General features: G+C 34.8%; 1 protein-coding gene across 2 annotated transcripts in view; it reads left to right on the top strand.

Moving 5' to 3' along the window:
* The first annotated feature begins 335 nt into the window (after positions 1-335).
* The window catches only part of SYCP1 (synaptonemal complex protein 1), a 164,667-nt gene continuing 147,075 nt past the window's right edge, over positions 336-17,927 (top strand). For both annotated transcript variants that reach the window (XM_061186137.1, XM_061186136.1), the window contains exons 1-7: positions 336-443; positions 1,552-1,636; positions 1,813-1,856; positions 2,036-2,092; positions 3,229-3,393; positions 4,119-4,186; positions 9,287-9,360. In XM_061186137.1, the coding sequence (XP_061042120.1) occupies positions 336-443; positions 1,552-1,636; positions 1,813-1,856; positions 2,036-2,092; positions 3,229-3,393; positions 4,119-4,186; positions 9,287-9,360 (601 nt within the window). The remainder of the gene's footprint in view (positions 444-1,551; positions 1,637-1,812; positions 1,857-2,035; positions 2,093-3,228; positions 3,394-4,118; positions 4,187-9,286; positions 9,361-17,927) is intronic.

Raw genomic sequence — 17,927 nt, 5'->3', positions numbered from 1 at the left:
CTTCCCGGCGAGGTGATGCAATTTAACAGGGCTGGGGGAGGTAACGGGCTTCTTCTCAGGCTGTCCCGGCGATGATGCCTAGTTCGAGTTTCTCGATTATCCATCGACGTCGCCAGCGTGGCCATTGGTGGTGGGGGTATGGTGGGGACAAATAGGGGATGTTTCTGCTTTGAACACCCCGGCAGTAAGGGACACCGTAGGCTTCCATGGTAACAAACGTTCCACGCATTCCTTTATATACCCATTTACTATAGAATAAGTAGTGCATTAATGAAACAATATAAAACACTTTCTCCCCCATCTTGAGCAATAGATAATTACGACTGGAAGAGAAAATGGAAAAGCAGAAGCCCTTTAAATTGTTTGTACCACCGAGATTAAGTAGCAGTCAAGTATCTGCAGTGAAACCTCAGACTTTGGGAGGAGATTCTAATTTCTTCAAGGTAAATTTGCATTTACTCATTAGGTAAATGAGGCAAAGTGAACTTTCTTACTGGTGATATCTTATAATTTTTTTCAGTAAATATGGTCTGACTTACCCAAGAATTTTGAATAGCATTGCTTTGAATGAATAATGAGCACACTTAATGTGTTTAGGCATCATTCATTTAAAGAAATAATCACTGGTGCTTTGGAATTCTGCGTACATAATGGGACCTGCTTAGTTTAATCCTCTTTCTTTAAATGATTTAAGGCAACTTATGAACATATACAATGAAATAGTAAAATATAAATTAGAAGAATATTAGGATCAAGGAAAATTAAGAAAATTTGGACAAATATGTTGACATACTGGTAAAAATCAGTGTTTGAGGTTAAAATTTGACTCTGAGCTTCCGGGTTGACAGGATAAAAGGGAAATTCGTACGTGTAGTAGGTTCTTATTGGAAAGGAGGAATAGAGCTTTTTTTAGTAATTTATTTAAATTTCTCATGTGGGGACTTTCCTGGCGGTCCAGTGGTTAAGACTCCGCACTTTCACTACAGGGGGCATGCGTTCAGTCCCTGGTCAGGGAACTAAGAACCCGCATTATGCACAGCGTGGCCAAAAAAAAAAAAAAAAAAAAAATTACATTAAAAAAATAAATTTCTTATGTGGAACTTTATGTTGGAAATAGGATGAAGCAATGAATATTTTAATTTTCTATGTTGTAGAAAAATTCTTATGTCTCTATAGCCAAAGAGTATAACATTAAAATGCTATTCAGTGAAGGAAATTCTCAATTCTACCAGGGGAAAGATCATAATGAAATTGAAGAAAACTAATATTCTAAGCTACTAATTAAAATCACTAAAATTATTCCTGAGTACTTACAAAGCATGTATCATGTAATTTTAGTTTAGCTTTCTCTTATAAGTGAAAATTAAAAATTTTTGCTTTGTTTACAGAGCAAAATCATTTGATATTTTTAACACTATGTATACATTAAAGGATTTACAATTATAGTCACTTTTTTAAGCAGATGTATACTGTATATGTAATTACATATTACACTGCTAGTTATTAGAGTGGTATGGGACAGTGTGTTTAAGAACTTCTTTGTGTTTCTAGGGTTTCAACAAGTGTGTTGAAGATGATTTTGGTTTTCCATTTGCAATGACTAATCTCTCCAAAAATGGGAAAAACATTGATTCAGGTAGGAGACTAGAAAAACAATGTATCACCTTACATAGAAACATTTTTAAAATACACATTGCTAGATATCAAATAAGAGTATTATATTGATAGCCTTGACATTAAAGCTAGCTATGATACTTAATATATAAAACAGGATGTTGGCATATTTAATTCCAGTTGTCTTTTGTCTTGCAGATCCTGCTTTACAAAAAGTTGACTTTCTGCCCATGCTTGAACAGGTCAGTTAAGTATAGTGTATATGGATATAACCTGTTTAGTTAGATATTGAATTGCTTGCTTGAAAAAGAAAAAAAAAATCTTTAGTTGTTGGATTACTAGTCTTCAGTATTTAATTGCTGCTATTTGGAAACTATCATCAGAAATATTTTCTCATAGGAAAAATTTATTCATTTTTTAGGTTGATAATTCTGACAGTTGTCATTACCAGGAGGGACTAAAAGACACTGATTTTGAGGTCAGAAGATTTCCTGTCCATATTAAATTTCTTGTAATTGGAGTATCATTTATTATTACTTGTATTTATCTTTCTTTTGAAGCTTCAAAAGGATTAATATTTAGTTAAGGTGTTAAGTTATATTCTTTAAAACCTTTTCGCCACTTTGCTTTTCTTTAGAATTTGCTGAAACACTAGGCCTCTGTATTTTCCTGAGTTATAAAAGCATGAATTCTTAAGGGGCAATTTAACTTTAAACCATAAAAATCAAGAATGGAAAAGGGGAGATGAATGCAATGTGTGAAAAGGTTGAGAATTAGGCCAGTATTTTACAAACAATTCTTGAATTAATAGGTATGATTGTTTGGCTGGTTTACTGTCTAAGGAATTTGTAGGATATACTGTACTTTTGATTTTAGTTATAAAAATCATTCTTTCTTATGGCACATAGATGTCTTTAAAACAAAGAGAAATTCCATGGCCTGGTAAAGTGCTATCTGTTTGTTGCTGGGATTATGGTATCACCAATTTAGAAATACGGAATTTATTCATGTATTTTGATAACAGAGCTACCAGCAAGGAGAAAATAGCATGATTTAAAAAAAAAAAAGAAAACCTCTGACATTTACCTTATAATGTGGAAAGGGATGATGCAGGAAATCCAAATAAAATCCAAATAAAAACTCAGGCTAAATGAAAGATCTTGTGTTCATTATTATTTTTCTTGTCATTGTACCTTAAACTTCATATCCTTTGGTTAATCCTTAAGCTGTTTGTATAACCAAAATATTTCAAGACCATTGCTAAAATTGACACATTTCATGTAGAGTGATTTATTTTAGCTTTTAACCAGCCAGATTCTCTCATTGACTTAAAGATTTCTAACTTCTGGCTTAGGCACATTTTGAAGTTATTTGATATTATTCATCAAGGAATAACTTAGTCAGGTGACCAGTAACCTTAGTGAAGTAGCTAATATTGCCTTAGTAGTTAGAAAAAAGTTAATATAGCTTTCAGCATGGTATTAGGGCATAAATTGAGGAGAGATTTGGTCTCAACTATTAAGATACTCATGGATGTTTTCAATAGGCAGCTGTAGTTTGGTTATACTAAAATTTTGAACTATTAACAGTCTTTGAAAACCTATTTTATAATAGAATTCAGAGCCAATGAGCAGACTATATTCAAAACTGTATAAGGAGGCTGAAAAGATCAAGAAGTGGAAAGTGAATGTAGAATCTGAACTGAAGCAGAAAGAAAACAAGTTGCAAGAAAATAGAAAAATAATTGAAGCACAGCGGAAAGCCATTCAAGAACTACAGGTATAATGAAATTTGTAATTGAAAATATAGTGTAGTAAATCTTATAATACTATTAAAACTAGAGTATTATTTCAGAGTAAGTTGGGTTTATCTTGTTTCTGTGATGTGGATTTTAAGAATGGTGTTTTTTGAAGTTTCATTAATATTAGTTGCATTTCAACTTTGGGATGAGCAGAAGACAGGCTGCATGAAACTTAATGCAAATGACTAGGGAAATAGTAATTTACTTTAGATAAAGATTGATTTAATGATTCTAATTATAGAATTTTAATTTTTATTAGTTCCTGTTACTGATGATGTTTTGTTTGATATGTCTTTTTTATTATATTAGAAAATGACATTGCAGATAAAACTTTAAATTTAAAACTGTTTCGCTTCAATTTTATGGCATAGTGAAAGAAAAATTTTGAGAAAATGCAACATTGGGTTAGGAGAAAGATAAAATATCATTTCAAAACGTTTAGGGAAGATAATATCACATTAAAATATTGTTGGATACATTTTGGAGATAATTCAGCAAACCTAATTTTAGACTGATGAAGGTGAGACCCATATTCTTATAGGATATCCATAAGTGTGACAAAAAAGTTCTTTTTTGTGTTCAAAGAAAATAATTCTTATAGACCATCATAGCATGTTAGCAAAGAAATGCTGCTTAATGAATATACTTATGTTTATTTTGCTAAGTAAAATGTGATGAACTGTTCTTCTGTCTTGTAAATTAGTTTGAAAATGAAAAAGTAAGTTTGAAATTAGAAGAAGGAATTCAAGAAAATAAAGATTTAATAAAAGAGTAAGTAATAATTTAATGAATTTGTTCTTTACAAATTTATTTTTTATTCCAAACTAATTATTAAAATAATTTCCAAAAATTGAATGAGCTCTTTCTGTTGTATAATATTAATTGATATATAGAATTCTATCTGGGTGCTGTGGAGAAAAGGAAGACATACCTATTTTACATTCTTGCATTTGGCAAACTGTGGTCACTGACTAATAACTTCTCACTTTTTAAAATGACAGGCAGGGGAAGCCATTACTTAGTGTTGAAAAAGGTACCTGATAATCCTATATCTACAACTGCCTATGTATATTGTATACCTTTTTGTTTGACTATTGTTTTAGGTGAAACCCTTGCAGAAGAGGGCTCAACTTAGTTCCAAGCTAATTCTCACTGTCAAATTCCTGTTTTTGCCAGTGGCCCAATCATTCTTCCATTAACTTTGGCTTAAAACTTTAGTATCATCCTTTTTTTTTTATTAATTAATTTATTTTATTGATTTATTTTTGGCTATGTTGGGTCTTTGTTGCTGCGCGCGGGCTTTCTCTAGTTGCGGTGAGCGGGGGCTACTCTTCATTGCGGTGCGCGGGCTTCTCATTGCGGTGGCTTCTCTTGTTGCAGAGCATGGGCTCTAGGCACACGGGCTTCAGTAGTTGTGGCTTGCGGGTTCTAGAGCGCAGGGTCAGTAGTTGTGGCACACAGGCTTAGTTGCTCCACAGCATGTGGGATCTTCCCGGACCAGGGCTCCAACCCGTGTTACCTGCATTGGCAGGCAGATTCTTAACCACTGTGCCACCAGGGAAGTCCAAGAATTAGGTTTGTAGTTACCTGTTTTGATTTTAAAAAACCAGTGACAATAAAAAGTTCCTCTCTCTAGAACAGTGGTTCTTAAGCTTTAGCAAGCTTCAGAATTACCTGCAGAGCTTGTTAAAACACATGTCGTTGGCCTCTCCTCCCCTGCCAGAGTTTCTGATTCAGTGGAGTAGACATAAGAATTTGTACTTCTAACAAGTGATGTGGATGCTGCTGGTGCAAGGATCATACTTTGAGAACTACTGATTTGTGGTAGAGAATAGTCACAGGCTTTGAAAACAAAACAAAACCACCTTTGATTTCAGTGACTTCTTAACCTTTTCATTTATTAGATTATTGAAAATGTTAAAGGATGTAGTTTATGTAATATTACAGCTTTTGCTCTTCATTAAACTAATATTTAGACTTAAAAATTATTATAAAATGTTAATCTGTAACAATTCATTTCTGCAGAAAAATTATACATTGGAAAATTGAAACTGGTGTATATGTTAGCACCTTCAAGACACCCAGAGGTCTTTTTTTTTTTAAAATTTCAATACCATTTAATGATATTTGGAAGATATGACTACGTTATATTGACCTTTAAAATTTTTTTTGGTTGAGATATAATTGACATATAACATTATATTATTTTTAAGTGTACAATGTAATGATTGATATATGTATATGTTGCAAAATGATCACCACAATGTCTAGTTAATATCCATTACCACATATAATTACAGATTTTTTGTTTTGACAAGAACCCTCAAGATCTACTCTCTTAGCAACTTTCAAATATACAATATTACTAACTATATTCATCATGCAGTATATTGCATCCCTAGGATTTATTTTATGACTGGAAGTTTGTACCTTTTAACTCCCTTCACTCATTTTGCCCACCTCCCACCTCTGTCTCTGGCCACCATCAATCTGTTGTCTGTATCTATAAGTTTGTTTTTAATTTTTTTTTTTTAAGATTTCACATATAAATGAGACCATATGGTATTTGTCTTTCTTCGTCTGAGTTATTTCATATAGCATAATGCTCTCAAGTTCCATTCATAATGTTGTAAATGACAGGATTTCCTTCATTTTTATGGCTGTATATATATTCCACACTTTATTTATCCATTGATAGTTAGGTTGTTTCCATGTCTTGACTGTTGTAAATAATGCTGCATTGAACATGGGGATGCATATGCCTTTTCAAGTTAGTATTCTTGTTTCCTTTGGATAAATCCCAAGAAGTAGAATTGCTAGATCATATGGTTTTATTTTTAATTTTTTGAGGAACCACCAAACTGTTTTTCATAGTGGCTGAACCAATTTATATTCCCACCAGTAGTGCACAAGGGTTCCCTTTTCTCCACATCCTCCCAACACTTGTTATCGCATCTTTTTAATAATAGTCATTCTAATAGGTGTGAGGTAGTATCTCATTGTGATTTTGATTTGCATTTCCCTGGGGGTTAGTGATGTTGGGCACCTTTTCATGTACCTGTTGACCATCTGTATGTCTTCTCTGGAAAAATCTCTGTCCAGATCCTCTGCCCACATTAAAATCAGATTGTTTTTTGCTATTGAGTTGCATGACTTCTTTATATACTTTGGATATTAACCCCTTATCAGATGTATGATTTGCAAATATTTTCTCTCATTTAGTAGGTTGCCTTTTAATTTTGTTTATGGTTTCCTTTGCTGTGCAGAAGCTTTTTAATTTGATGTAGCCCACTTGTTTATTTTTCCTTTTGTTACCTTTGCTTTTGGTGTTAAATCCAGAAAATCATCACCTATGTCAAGGAGCTTACTGCCTATGTTTTCTTCTAGGAGTTTTATGATTTCAGATCTTAGGTTCAAGTCTTTAATCCCTTTTGACTTTATTTTTGTGTATGGTGTAAGGTAGTGGTCCAGTTTTGTTCTTTTGCATGTGGCTGTCTAGTTTCTCCAACACCATGTATTGAAGAGACTGTCCTTTCCCCATTCTATATGTTTTTGGTTTCTTCATCATGAATTAATTGACTGTATATCTGTGGGTTTATTTCTGGGCTGTCTATTCTGTTCCATTGATTTATGTGTCTGTTTTTATGCCAGTACCCTACCATTTTGATTACTATAGCTTTACAATATAGTTTCAAATCAGGAAGTGTGATGCCTCCAGCTTTGGTCTCCTTTCTCAAGATTACTTTGGCTAATTGGGGTTTTTGGTGATGCCATACAAATTTTGGTATTGTGTGTTCTGTTTCTGTGAAAAATGCCATTGGAAATTTGAGTGGGATTGCATTGAATTTGTAGATTGCTTTCAGTAGTGTGGTATTGTGATTTATAAGAAAAAAATGTATATTTGGTCATTCAGATGACCAAGATATATTTCACATATATATTTAGTTTTCATCCATCTTTCCTGACTCACAACTCCTCAAACCCTTGGAATTTCCTAAATGTTGAGAGTGAAAAGGTTTCTTGTTATGCTAATGAGGTGACTTTTGGACCCCACCTAAGGATAGGGGCCGGCTGCCTGGAGAGCCAACCAAGTGGTTAGAAGATTGGAACTTCCAACCTCTGGGGACAGGCGAGGGCCTGGAGGTTGAATCAGTTGCCAATGGCTAAAGATTTAATCAGTCATGACTATCTAATGAAGCCTCTGTAAAAACCTGAGAGGTCAGGGTTCGAGAGGTTCCTGGTTGGTGAACATGTGGCGATTTGGGGAGAATGATGAGCTCGGAGAGACCATGAAAGATTCTCACCCTTTCCTCATACCTTGCCCTGTGCATCTTTCGCACTTGGCTGTTCTGAGTTATATCCTTTTATGATAAACCAGTACTCTAGTAAGTAAATTGTTTCTCTGAGTTCTCCGAGTCATTCTAGCAAATTAATAGAACCCAAGGAGGAGGTCATGGGAACCTCTGATTTATAGCCAGTTGGACAGAACCACAGGTAATGACCTGGGCTTGCAACTAGCATCTGAAGTTGGTGGGATAAGGGGAGGGTAGCAGTCTTTTTTTAATTTTTTAATTTTTTATTTTTTTTAACATCTTTATTGGAATATAATTGCTTTACAATGGGTAGCAGTCTTATAGGACTGAACCCTTAACTTATGAAGTCTGATGCTATCTCCAGGTAGATGGTGTCAGAATTGAATTGTAGGACACTCAGCTGTGGTGCCCAGAATTGCTTGTTGGTGTGGGGAACCCCCTTCCAAATTTGGAATTGGTACCAGACTCCATTTAGGTAGTGTGGACATTTTAACAATATTAATTCTTCTAATTCTTGGACACAGAAGATTTTTCCATTTATTTGTGTCTTCTTCAATTTCTTTCATCAGTGTGTTATAGTTTTCAGTGTGCAGGTCTTTTACCTCCTTGGTTAAATTTATTCCTAAGGGTGTTATTCTTTTTGATGCAATTGTAAATGGAATTATATTCTTAATTTCTCTTCTGATAGTTCGTTATTAGTGTACAGAAATACAACTGATTTTTGTATGTTGGTTTTGTATCCTGTAACTTTACTGAATTTGTTTATTAGTTCTAACAGTTTTTTGGTGGAGGCTTTAGGGTTTTCTATATATAATAACATGTCATCTGCAAATAGTGACAGTTTTACTTTGTTCTTTCTGATTCAAGTGCCTTTTATTTTCTTGTCTATTGCTGTGGCTAGGACTTCCAATACTATGTTGAATATCAGTGGCAAGAATGGGCATTCTTGTCTTGTTCCTGATCTTAGAGGACAAACTTTCAGCTTTTCAGGGTTGAGTATGATGTTAGCTGTGGGCTTGTTATATATGGCTTTTATTATGTTGATGTAGGTTCCCTCTGTACCCACTCTGTTGAGAATTTTTATCATAAATGGATTTTGAATTTTGTTGAAAGCTTTTTCTGCATCTGTGAGATGATCAGAGGTCTTATTCACATAATTAATGACTCTTCAGAAAATTACTTATTTTATGTTTTGAAGGTAAGATAGCTAGAATATTTCTGGGGTAATTAGTAATGAAAATCCCAATCCTCTCTTCTCATTTTATTTCTTAGGTGAATGTGGAACTGTTTACTAAAAGGTTATTGAAAGCTACTTGGGTAGAAACTTTTTAAGAGCTTTTCACTTTAAAAGGAGGCAGTTATTAAATCACCTTTGCTAATAGTACAGTCAGCCAATTTTTCCTTCATATAGTCACTTATGAACGATATGTGATATATATTAAATATTATGATGTTTTAAGAATTTCTTTAAAGTTGTAACAGTAATGTTTCATAACTTTTATATATGATTTTGCTTTGAGATAGATTACACTTATGCAAACTCTTTCCTCTGTTTCAGGAATAATGCTACAAGGCATTTATGTAATCTACTCAAAGAAACTTGTGCCAGATCTGCGGAAAAGACAAAGAAATGTAAATATCTTTCTCATTTTATATGATTTTATCAATTTATTGTTATTACTTTAATGGTGGGGGGTGGAGAGGGGAACAAATTGTCTTCATTTTTTGGAACCAATTAAAAAATTTTTTTTAAATTTTAAAATTTTTATTTATTTATTTATTTGGCTGCGTTGGGTCTTAGTTGTGGCACGTGGGATCTTCATTGCAGCATGCAAGGTCTTTTGGTTGTTGCATGCGGGGTCTTTTCGTTGTGGCATGTGGGGTCTTTTTGTTGCAGCACGCGGGCTTCTCTCTACTTGTGGCGCATGGGCTCCAGAGCACGCGGGCTAGGTAGTTGTGGTGCATGGGCTGTCTAGTTGCGGCACGTGGGCTCCAGAGTGTGCAGGCTCAGTAGTTGCGGCACGTGGGCCCTCTAGTTGTGGTGCGTGGGCTCTAGAGCATGCAGGCTCAGTAGTTGTGGCACGGCCTTAGTTGCCCTGCAGCATGTGGGATCCTAGTTTCCCGACCAGGGATTGAACCCGTATCCCCTGCATTGGAAGGTGGATTCTTAACCACTGGACCACCAGGGAAGTCCCAGGAGCCATTTTTTATTTGAACAAGTTATATGTGTCTCATACCATTTCTTTATATAAGTAGTAACTAGATTCTCAGTTCTTTGAGCTTTGAAAAGTTCTTCAAGCTTTTTGAAAGATAATATATTTTAAAAGATACATATTTACTTGGCATTTATGGTTAATTCTCATTTCAGTTAAAGTGTGATCTTGAGACTAACCTTCTCTTCTGTTTGGAACAACCAGGAAATTGAATCAAGAATGATATATAGCCATGTTCATAATAGAAAATACTGATGGAGGGCTATGCTGAAAGCATAGTGCTTAAGAATAGCAGTGTAGTATTTATTTATAAATAGAATTCTCAAATTTGTTCTAAAGAAACATTAGTTTAAAGCATTCTATTAAGGTTGTGGTATATATGTGAAAGTGCATGTTTTTATTTTATGCATATTTTGATGTTAATTGTAAAGTAGGAATTTTTTTCGTTTTGATGAAAAACAATCTGATTTTCAAAAATAATTGTTTTTGTCTTTGTCATTAATCTGCCACTAGGTCTACTTTGTTGTTTGTTTGTTTGTTTCTGCCAAGAATCTATTGGGAAATACTGTCTACCTGCTTTTTCGGGATAGCCTCTATTTTTCAAATTTTAATTGATACCACACAGCTTAAGAGCTTGGACTGAAGAGATAGATAGCCCTGTGCTCAAATTCAAACTTTCAGTTGTTATCTGCTTGACCTTGAATAATTTGAATGATTTATGTAATCTCTGACCCTCTGTTTATTAGTTAATAAAGTACCTCTTAGTGTTGTTTTGAGAATTAAATTAGTTAATAAATATAAAATGCTTAGAACAGTGCAAAGTGCTCAATAAATGTTAGCCGTTATTATTATTTCTAGTATGCAGTATTGCTAGTTATTTTATTCTTGGTCTCTGCCTAAAGTACTTTGCTTTTGTAACTATATATACCTTCCAGAATGTACTGCACCACTATCAGCTCTTACACGATACCCTGTTTATTCAACTTGCAAGATTAACTTTTCTGTCTAAATATAAAAAGTGGTGAAAAGTATTTGGATGGGGTAGAGAGATAGTATATGGACTGCATTGTAGACAGTCACCTGGGCTAGAGAGACAAGGCTGCTAGTTCTTTCTTCCATTTAGTTTTAAGCTAAGTCAGATATCAGATGGTGGGAGAGGTTTGAAGAACCTTTTAAACATTTTTAGGTGATCTCTTAAATGAACTAAAGAGTATATCTTTTTTTTTTCATATTTCAGTTTATTTATTTATTTATTTATTTATCGCGATGCCACATGGCTCGCAGGATCTTAGTTCTCCAGCCAGGGATTGAACCCGTGCCCTTGGCAGTGAAAGCACAGAGTCCTAACCACTGGACCACCACAGAATTCCCCTAAAGAGTATATCTTGATGTGACATGTAGATTCTTTTTTTCCTAAAACATCTTTTATTTATTCTATTATTATTATGATTATTATTATTTTTTAAATTTTTAATGGAGTATACTTGATTTACAATGTTGTGTTAGTTTCAGGTGTACAGCAAAGTGAATCAGTTACACATATACATATAGCCAGTCTTTTTTAGATTCTTTTCCCATATAGGCCATTACAGAGTATTGAGTAGAGTTCCCTGTGCTATGTAGTAGGTCCTTATTAGTTATCTATTTTATATATAGTAGTCTGTATATGTCAGTCCCAATGTCCCATTTTATCCCTTCCTCCCACCTTACCTCCTGGTAACCATAAGTTTGTTTTCTACATCTGTAACTCTATTTCTGTTTTGTAGATAAGTTCATTTGTACCTTTTTTTAGATTCCACATGTAAGCAATATCATACGATATTTGTCTTTCTCTGTTTGACTTACTTCACTCAGTATGATAATCTCTAGGTCCATCCATGTTGCTGCAAATGGCATTAGTTCATTCTTTTTTCTGGCTGAGTAATATTCTGTTGTATATATGTACCACATTTTCTTTATCCATTCCTCTGTGGATAGACATTTAGGTTGCTTCCATGTCCTGGCTATTGTAAATAGTGCTGCAGTGAACATTGGGGTGCATGTATCTTTTTGAATTATGGTTTTCTCCGGATATATGCCCAGGAGTGGTGGATCATATGGTAGCTCTATTTTTAGTTTTGTAAAGAACCTCTGTACTGTTTTCCATAGTGGCTGTACCAATTTACATTCCCACCAACAGTGTAGGAGGGTTCCTTTTTCTGCACACCCTCTCCAGCATTTACTGTTTGTAGATTTTTTGTTGATGGCCATTCTGACCAGTGTGAGGTGATACCTCATGGTAGGTTTTTTCTTTTTTCTTTCAGATGGTAAAATTTTTATTGGAAATACCTGATCTATATTTAGAACTCATAAACGTACAGTTGAAAAAAATAGATTCACATACCCAAGTTGTTCCAAACACACTTAAAAGTTTTCCAATCACTGAATCAAGAAATGAGTTTTAAATTTAATTAAAATGAAATAAAATGAAAAATCAGCCCCTCCATCTCATCAGCCACATTTCCAAAGGTCTGTTGCTCACCTTTGGGGGCATTGGAGGTCTAGATAATACTGTTAAGCCTAAGTCTGATTGTACTGTTGCTGTGCTCCTAATTCTCCAGCAGTTTCCCATCACACTCAACGGAAAAGTCAAAGTCCTGACAATGGTCCACAAGGCCTTTCATGTCTGCCCCTGCCTACTCTTCCATCCTCATCTCTTGCTTCTCTCCTCCTCATTGACTCCACTCTGGCCACCTCAGACTCTCCAGACCTACTCCCACTTCAAGTTCTTTGTCCCTGCTGGTCCCTCTGCCTGGGATGCTCCCACCCCTCCCCAACATCATCATGTGCTGCTCCCTCACTTCCTTCAGGTCTTTATTCAAATACCATCTTACCCTAGGTTCTAGCCTAGCCACTCTATTGTACATTGATGACCCCAACCCCTACTGACACTTCAAGTCCTTCTTCCCTGAATTGTTTCACTCCTGGGCAGTCAATCGCTATCTGACAAACTCTAGATTTTACTTTTTTGAGATGTTTATTATCTTACCTCCTCCCGCAATGGAATGTAAGCTCTATGAGATTAAAATTGTTGTCTGTTTATTCACTGCTGGATCCCTGGCCCTGAGCATATCACTTGTTGAATGAATGTACCTCATGGTAGTTTTGATTTGCATTTCTCTTATAATTAGTGATGTTGAACTTCTTTTCATGTGCTTTTTAGCCATGTGTATGTCTTCTTTGGAGAAAAGACTTTTTAGGTCTTCCACCCATTTTTTGACTGGGTTGTTTGCTTTTTTCATATTGAGTTGCATGAGCTGTTTGTATATTTTGGAGATTAATCCCTTGTCGATTGCTTCATTTGCAAATATTTTCTCCCATTCTGAGGGTTGTCTTTTTGTTTTGTTTATGGTTTCCTTTGCTGTGCAAAAGCTTTTAAGTTTAATTAGGTCCCATTTGTTTATTTTTGTTTTTATTTTCATTGCTCTAGGAGGTGGATCAAAAAAGATCTTGCTGTGATTTATGTCAGTGTTCTGCCTATGTTTTCCTCTAAGAGTTTTATAGTCTGCGGCCTTACATTTAGGTCTTTAATCCATTTTGAGTTTATTTTTGTGTATTAGGGAATGTTCTAATTTCATTCATTTACATGTAGCTGTCCAGTTTTCCAAACACCACTTATTGAACAGACTTTTCTCCATTGTATATTCTTGCCCTAAAAACATCTTAATACTTGCCTTATATTTACTGTAAAGTCCATCTGTATTCTTGCCGTAAGCCTTTATTTTTGCTATTGTGATTTTCTCTGTCTTTTATTTATTCATTCAACATTTTAAAAAGTGCCTACTATGTGCCATGAAATGTTCTAGATGCTGAGGGAAAACAGTAGTAAACAGACAAAATTTCTGCTATTATGGAGTATGCACTCTTGTAAAGGGACACATACCATAAATGAATAAATAAAATACATGTTGGGTGATGACAACTGCTTAAAAAGAGAATATTTTGGGATAGGGTATTTGGGGAAGTTTTTTTCTGATTAAGTGGTATTTGATTAGAGACCTGAATAAATGAGGGAATGTATCATGTAGCTATTTTGGGAATGAATATTTCAGGCAGAGGAAACAGCAAATGCAAAATCCCTTAGATGAGAGCCTGTTGAATCTTTTCAAGTCATAACAGTGAGGTCACTGTGCTGTTCCTTCCATATTTCTTACCTTTTTTGTATCTTTCATCTTCTTTTCTCATTGTGCTCCCTTCAGGATAATTTCTTCTGCTTTCTTCCAGTTCACTAATTCTCTATTTAGGTGTTTCTAAACTGTTTTTAAATTCATCTGTTAGGCCTTAATTTCTGCTCTTGTATTCTCTGGTTCTGTTCTTTAAAAAATATCTGTAGTGTTACTTTTTAGAGTTTCAAATTCCTTGCAGAAATTTTTAAACTCGTTTTTTTTTTTGTCTCCATGAGCATGGTAAGCTTAGTTTTATTAAATTTTTTGTCCAGCAATGCCAATATCTGGAATCCCTTGGGATCTGTTTCTGTGGTTTGTTGTTTTGTAGATTCTAGTTCTTGTTGTTTATCTCATTGTGTACTTCATTATCTTTGATTGTTTGCTTGAGACTTAGAATGATGTGACATTTTCCTAGTTCTTTGAATGCTGAGAAATTTTAGATTATATCCTGGACATGTTGTGAGATTCTGGGTCCTGTTAAAAATCCCCTGGAGAATGTTTGTTTGTTTGTTTGTATTTTAGCAGATAGGCAACTCAAGTTTAGATCACAAGTTCTGTCTTACCTTTTGTGTGCTGGGGTTCCATTATCAGTTCAGTTTTCAAAGCTTTTGCCATGTTACTCTGCGTCTGTTTCATGTACGCTCCACTCAAGATTAGATTAGTTCTGGGACTTGGATAGTGATTTCAGAGCCTTTGCTATATTTGCCTTGGGTCTATCTTGTACATGCACATCCTCCCTTTTCCCTATGGGACTTGTGCCAAGTCATACAAATAATTAGGGAATCCCCTTCTCCAGCTCTCTCTAGCATCGCCCCTTCACCCTCAGCCTTACAGGGGTTCCGTCCTCCTGTCCTTTGGTGAGAGACATGGAGTTTCTCCTGGGGTTTTATATGTCCTTGCTGCCATGGCTGCTGTAGCTCCACTACTGGAGCCACCCTTGGGGCAGAGCTGGAAGAGAAAAAAAAAAAGAAAAAAAAATCAGGATTTCCTTTTGCTTTTACAGTTCTGCTGGGCCCTTACACTTTAGTAATGCTAGGAGAGAAGGTAGGAAAAAAACTAAAGAAACAGGAAACTCACCTTCACATGAGTCACTTCTTCAAGATTTTATTTTTCTTCCCAATCTACCTGCTTTTGCTTACTTTTCAGATTCCTCGAGTAGTTGCTTTATGGATTTCATCCAGAGTTTTCAGTTGTAATCAATGGGAGAGAAAGGCTATAGTGGGCTTATTCCATCTTGACTGACACTGGAAGTTGGTTTAGGTTTTCTGAGTTATAATCCTCAACCTATTCTTGGCCTGATGATTCATCATTATCTTTTTAGATCTTTGATTCTTTCAATAATTCAAAAAATTCCTCCAGATTTTTGTCTTTAGGAGGAAGGTTGGTCAGAATTATTTAGTCATTACCATAAAACAGAGTCCTGGATGCTTTTTCAAAATACAGATCAAATAATGTCACTGTCTAATTTTTTCAGTGACTTTCCATAATTTTCAGGATAGCATGGTGTTTGCCACTTCCCTTCACCTTGCCAAATGTTTTCACATGTCCCACATACACAAGCTCATGGAGAACTACTTGTTAACCCCTAAACAGATTATACTTCTGAGTTTTTGCATATGTTTATTGGCTGATCCTCCTTCCTTCTTTATCTTGTTAATTCATATTTGTCCTTCAAAACTCAGAGTAATTACTATCACCCTTGGGAAATATTCCCTAATTTTTCACTCTGACTTAGATGCTCCTCTTCTTTTACTTAGTACCCTTAGTATACCTTTACCATGTATTTATGAATTCCTTCAACAAATATTGAGTACCTACTACATCTAGCTGTAAGCTTGCAGGCAAGGGATCATGTCTTATTTGACTCAGTATATTCAACACTTTGCACAGTGTCTGTGAAGATAGCAGGCAATAAATAAATTCATGAATGAATAAATAAAGAATAAATTTGTTCTTAGATGTACCTTAAAAAAAAAAACCCTTTAAATGGGTGTCTATTGCTCACATTAAGTACATTGGAATTCTTTAGCCTGCCATTTGAAGTACTGCATTACATTTTTTTTTTTTTCTGTAGCCTTATTCCTTAATCTAAATTACTTAGTGTTGAAAAGGACTTTAAAGCTTTTTGGTCTATTTACATATCCATTGCTTTAATTCTTTTATAGGAAATTAATAATTTCCTTTGTGACTACCAAGTGGTAGTCTTTCCTGGGTTTGAACATATTCAGTGTTGGAAACCCACTAACCGCGAGGCTGTCATTTAAGCACAGCTCTTATTTTTATGTTGAAATCTCTCTCTCTCTCTCTTTTTGTTTTTTTGGCCACACCACGCAGCTTGAGGGATCTTAGTTCCCCACCAGGGATGGAACCTGGGCCCCCTGCAGTGAAAGTGTGGGCCGCCAGGGAATTCCCTGTTGAAATCTCTTATACTGAAATCTCTTTGTAATTTCTCTCTTCTTATTGTAATTCTTCTCCTTAAGGCATACAGAAAAAGTCTAAGCACTTTTTTATCTCTTTAGATTTTTAAAGGTGGTTACTTGTCCTTTTTGAATCTTGTCTTCTTCAGCCTAGATGTTTCAAGATTCTTTGTACTTTTGTTATTTTGGTTGATCTGTTTGAATATTGTTGTTATATTTAGGAGTCCAGATCTGTATGAGGTAATCTAATGTGTAACTTGACCCGTATAAAGGACTATTTCTTGTCTAATTGTAGGTGTCATTAATGAACTCTAAAGTCAGCTTATTTGATAGTCACATTGTATTATAGGCTTTAGTGACTTCACTAGTAATTAAAATCTTTCACTTTTTTTTTTTTACGTCATTCTTTGCAAGTGCATTTAGATTTTTGGATCCAAATAACATTCTTTGCATTTATCTCTACTGGATTTCATTAGGCAGACCTGTGTTTTAATCATGTACCACCACTTATTATTTTGGGATCCTAGCAAATAACATAATTTTTCTGTGTCACACTTTTGTTATCTGTGAAATGGGGATAATCATAGTTCCATTTATCTATACCTAGATTTCTACCTAAATATATAGTATATGTATTTATGCGTATATTTTCCCCCTTGCCGGGACTCTGGCATTTTCTTGATCCTTATAATTTACAGTTTTGTCAGTGCAATCATTTGAATCTATGTGCACCAGTCTATTTCTTTAGACCAGGAAAGCCTTATGATATCTTTGGTCACTTATTCTGATTTCTGTTTGGGCATACTTATTATTTGTTTGTTGGCCCTCTGTTCATCATTTCTCTAATTGTTTTAATATTTGTTCCCCCACCCCTTCTATTTACGTTTGTTTCCTGTATTAGGAAACAATTTGACTTCTGAAGTATCAGTTCTTTCCTGTCCTGCCTCTAATCTCTAGTTCCTTTGAGTCTCTCATTATCTAATCCATTGCCCCTTTCCTCCTTATTTATTTTTTCTATTTAATTCACCCCATTTCTTGAATTTCTAACGTGGCCTGTTCTTTCTTTATGACTGTATCTTCCTCTTTCACTGAGACCATATTTTCTTGGTTCTGTTGAGAATACCAAATAGTTTTCTGAAATCTTCATCTGAATTCTCTAGAGTTCATTTTCAGAGATGGGCTGTTCCTTTTAACATCTTTCATGTTCCCTTTTCTTTGTTTGACAGTATTTTTTCATAGGCCTCGTGTAGGTTTTCTAACCATATACATCATTGAAAAAAGCAAGAACTATCTAGACTAAATAAACAAACTAGGTGATAAACTGAGCTTGGTCCTAGTATAGTGGTTGAATCCTCTTTTTATAT

Source organism: Eubalaena glacialis, chromosome 3 (genome assembly GCF_028564815.1).
Source record: "Eubalaena glacialis isolate mEubGla1 chromosome 3, mEubGla1.1.hap2.+ XY, whole genome shotgun sequence".
In the NCBI taxonomy this organism is placed as follows: Eukaryota; Metazoa; Chordata; class Mammalia; order Artiodactyla; family Balaenidae; genus Eubalaena; species Eubalaena glacialis.
The sequence above is the reverse complement of the archived record's forward strand: the minus strand, read 5'-3'. Positions and strand labels throughout refer to the sequence as shown.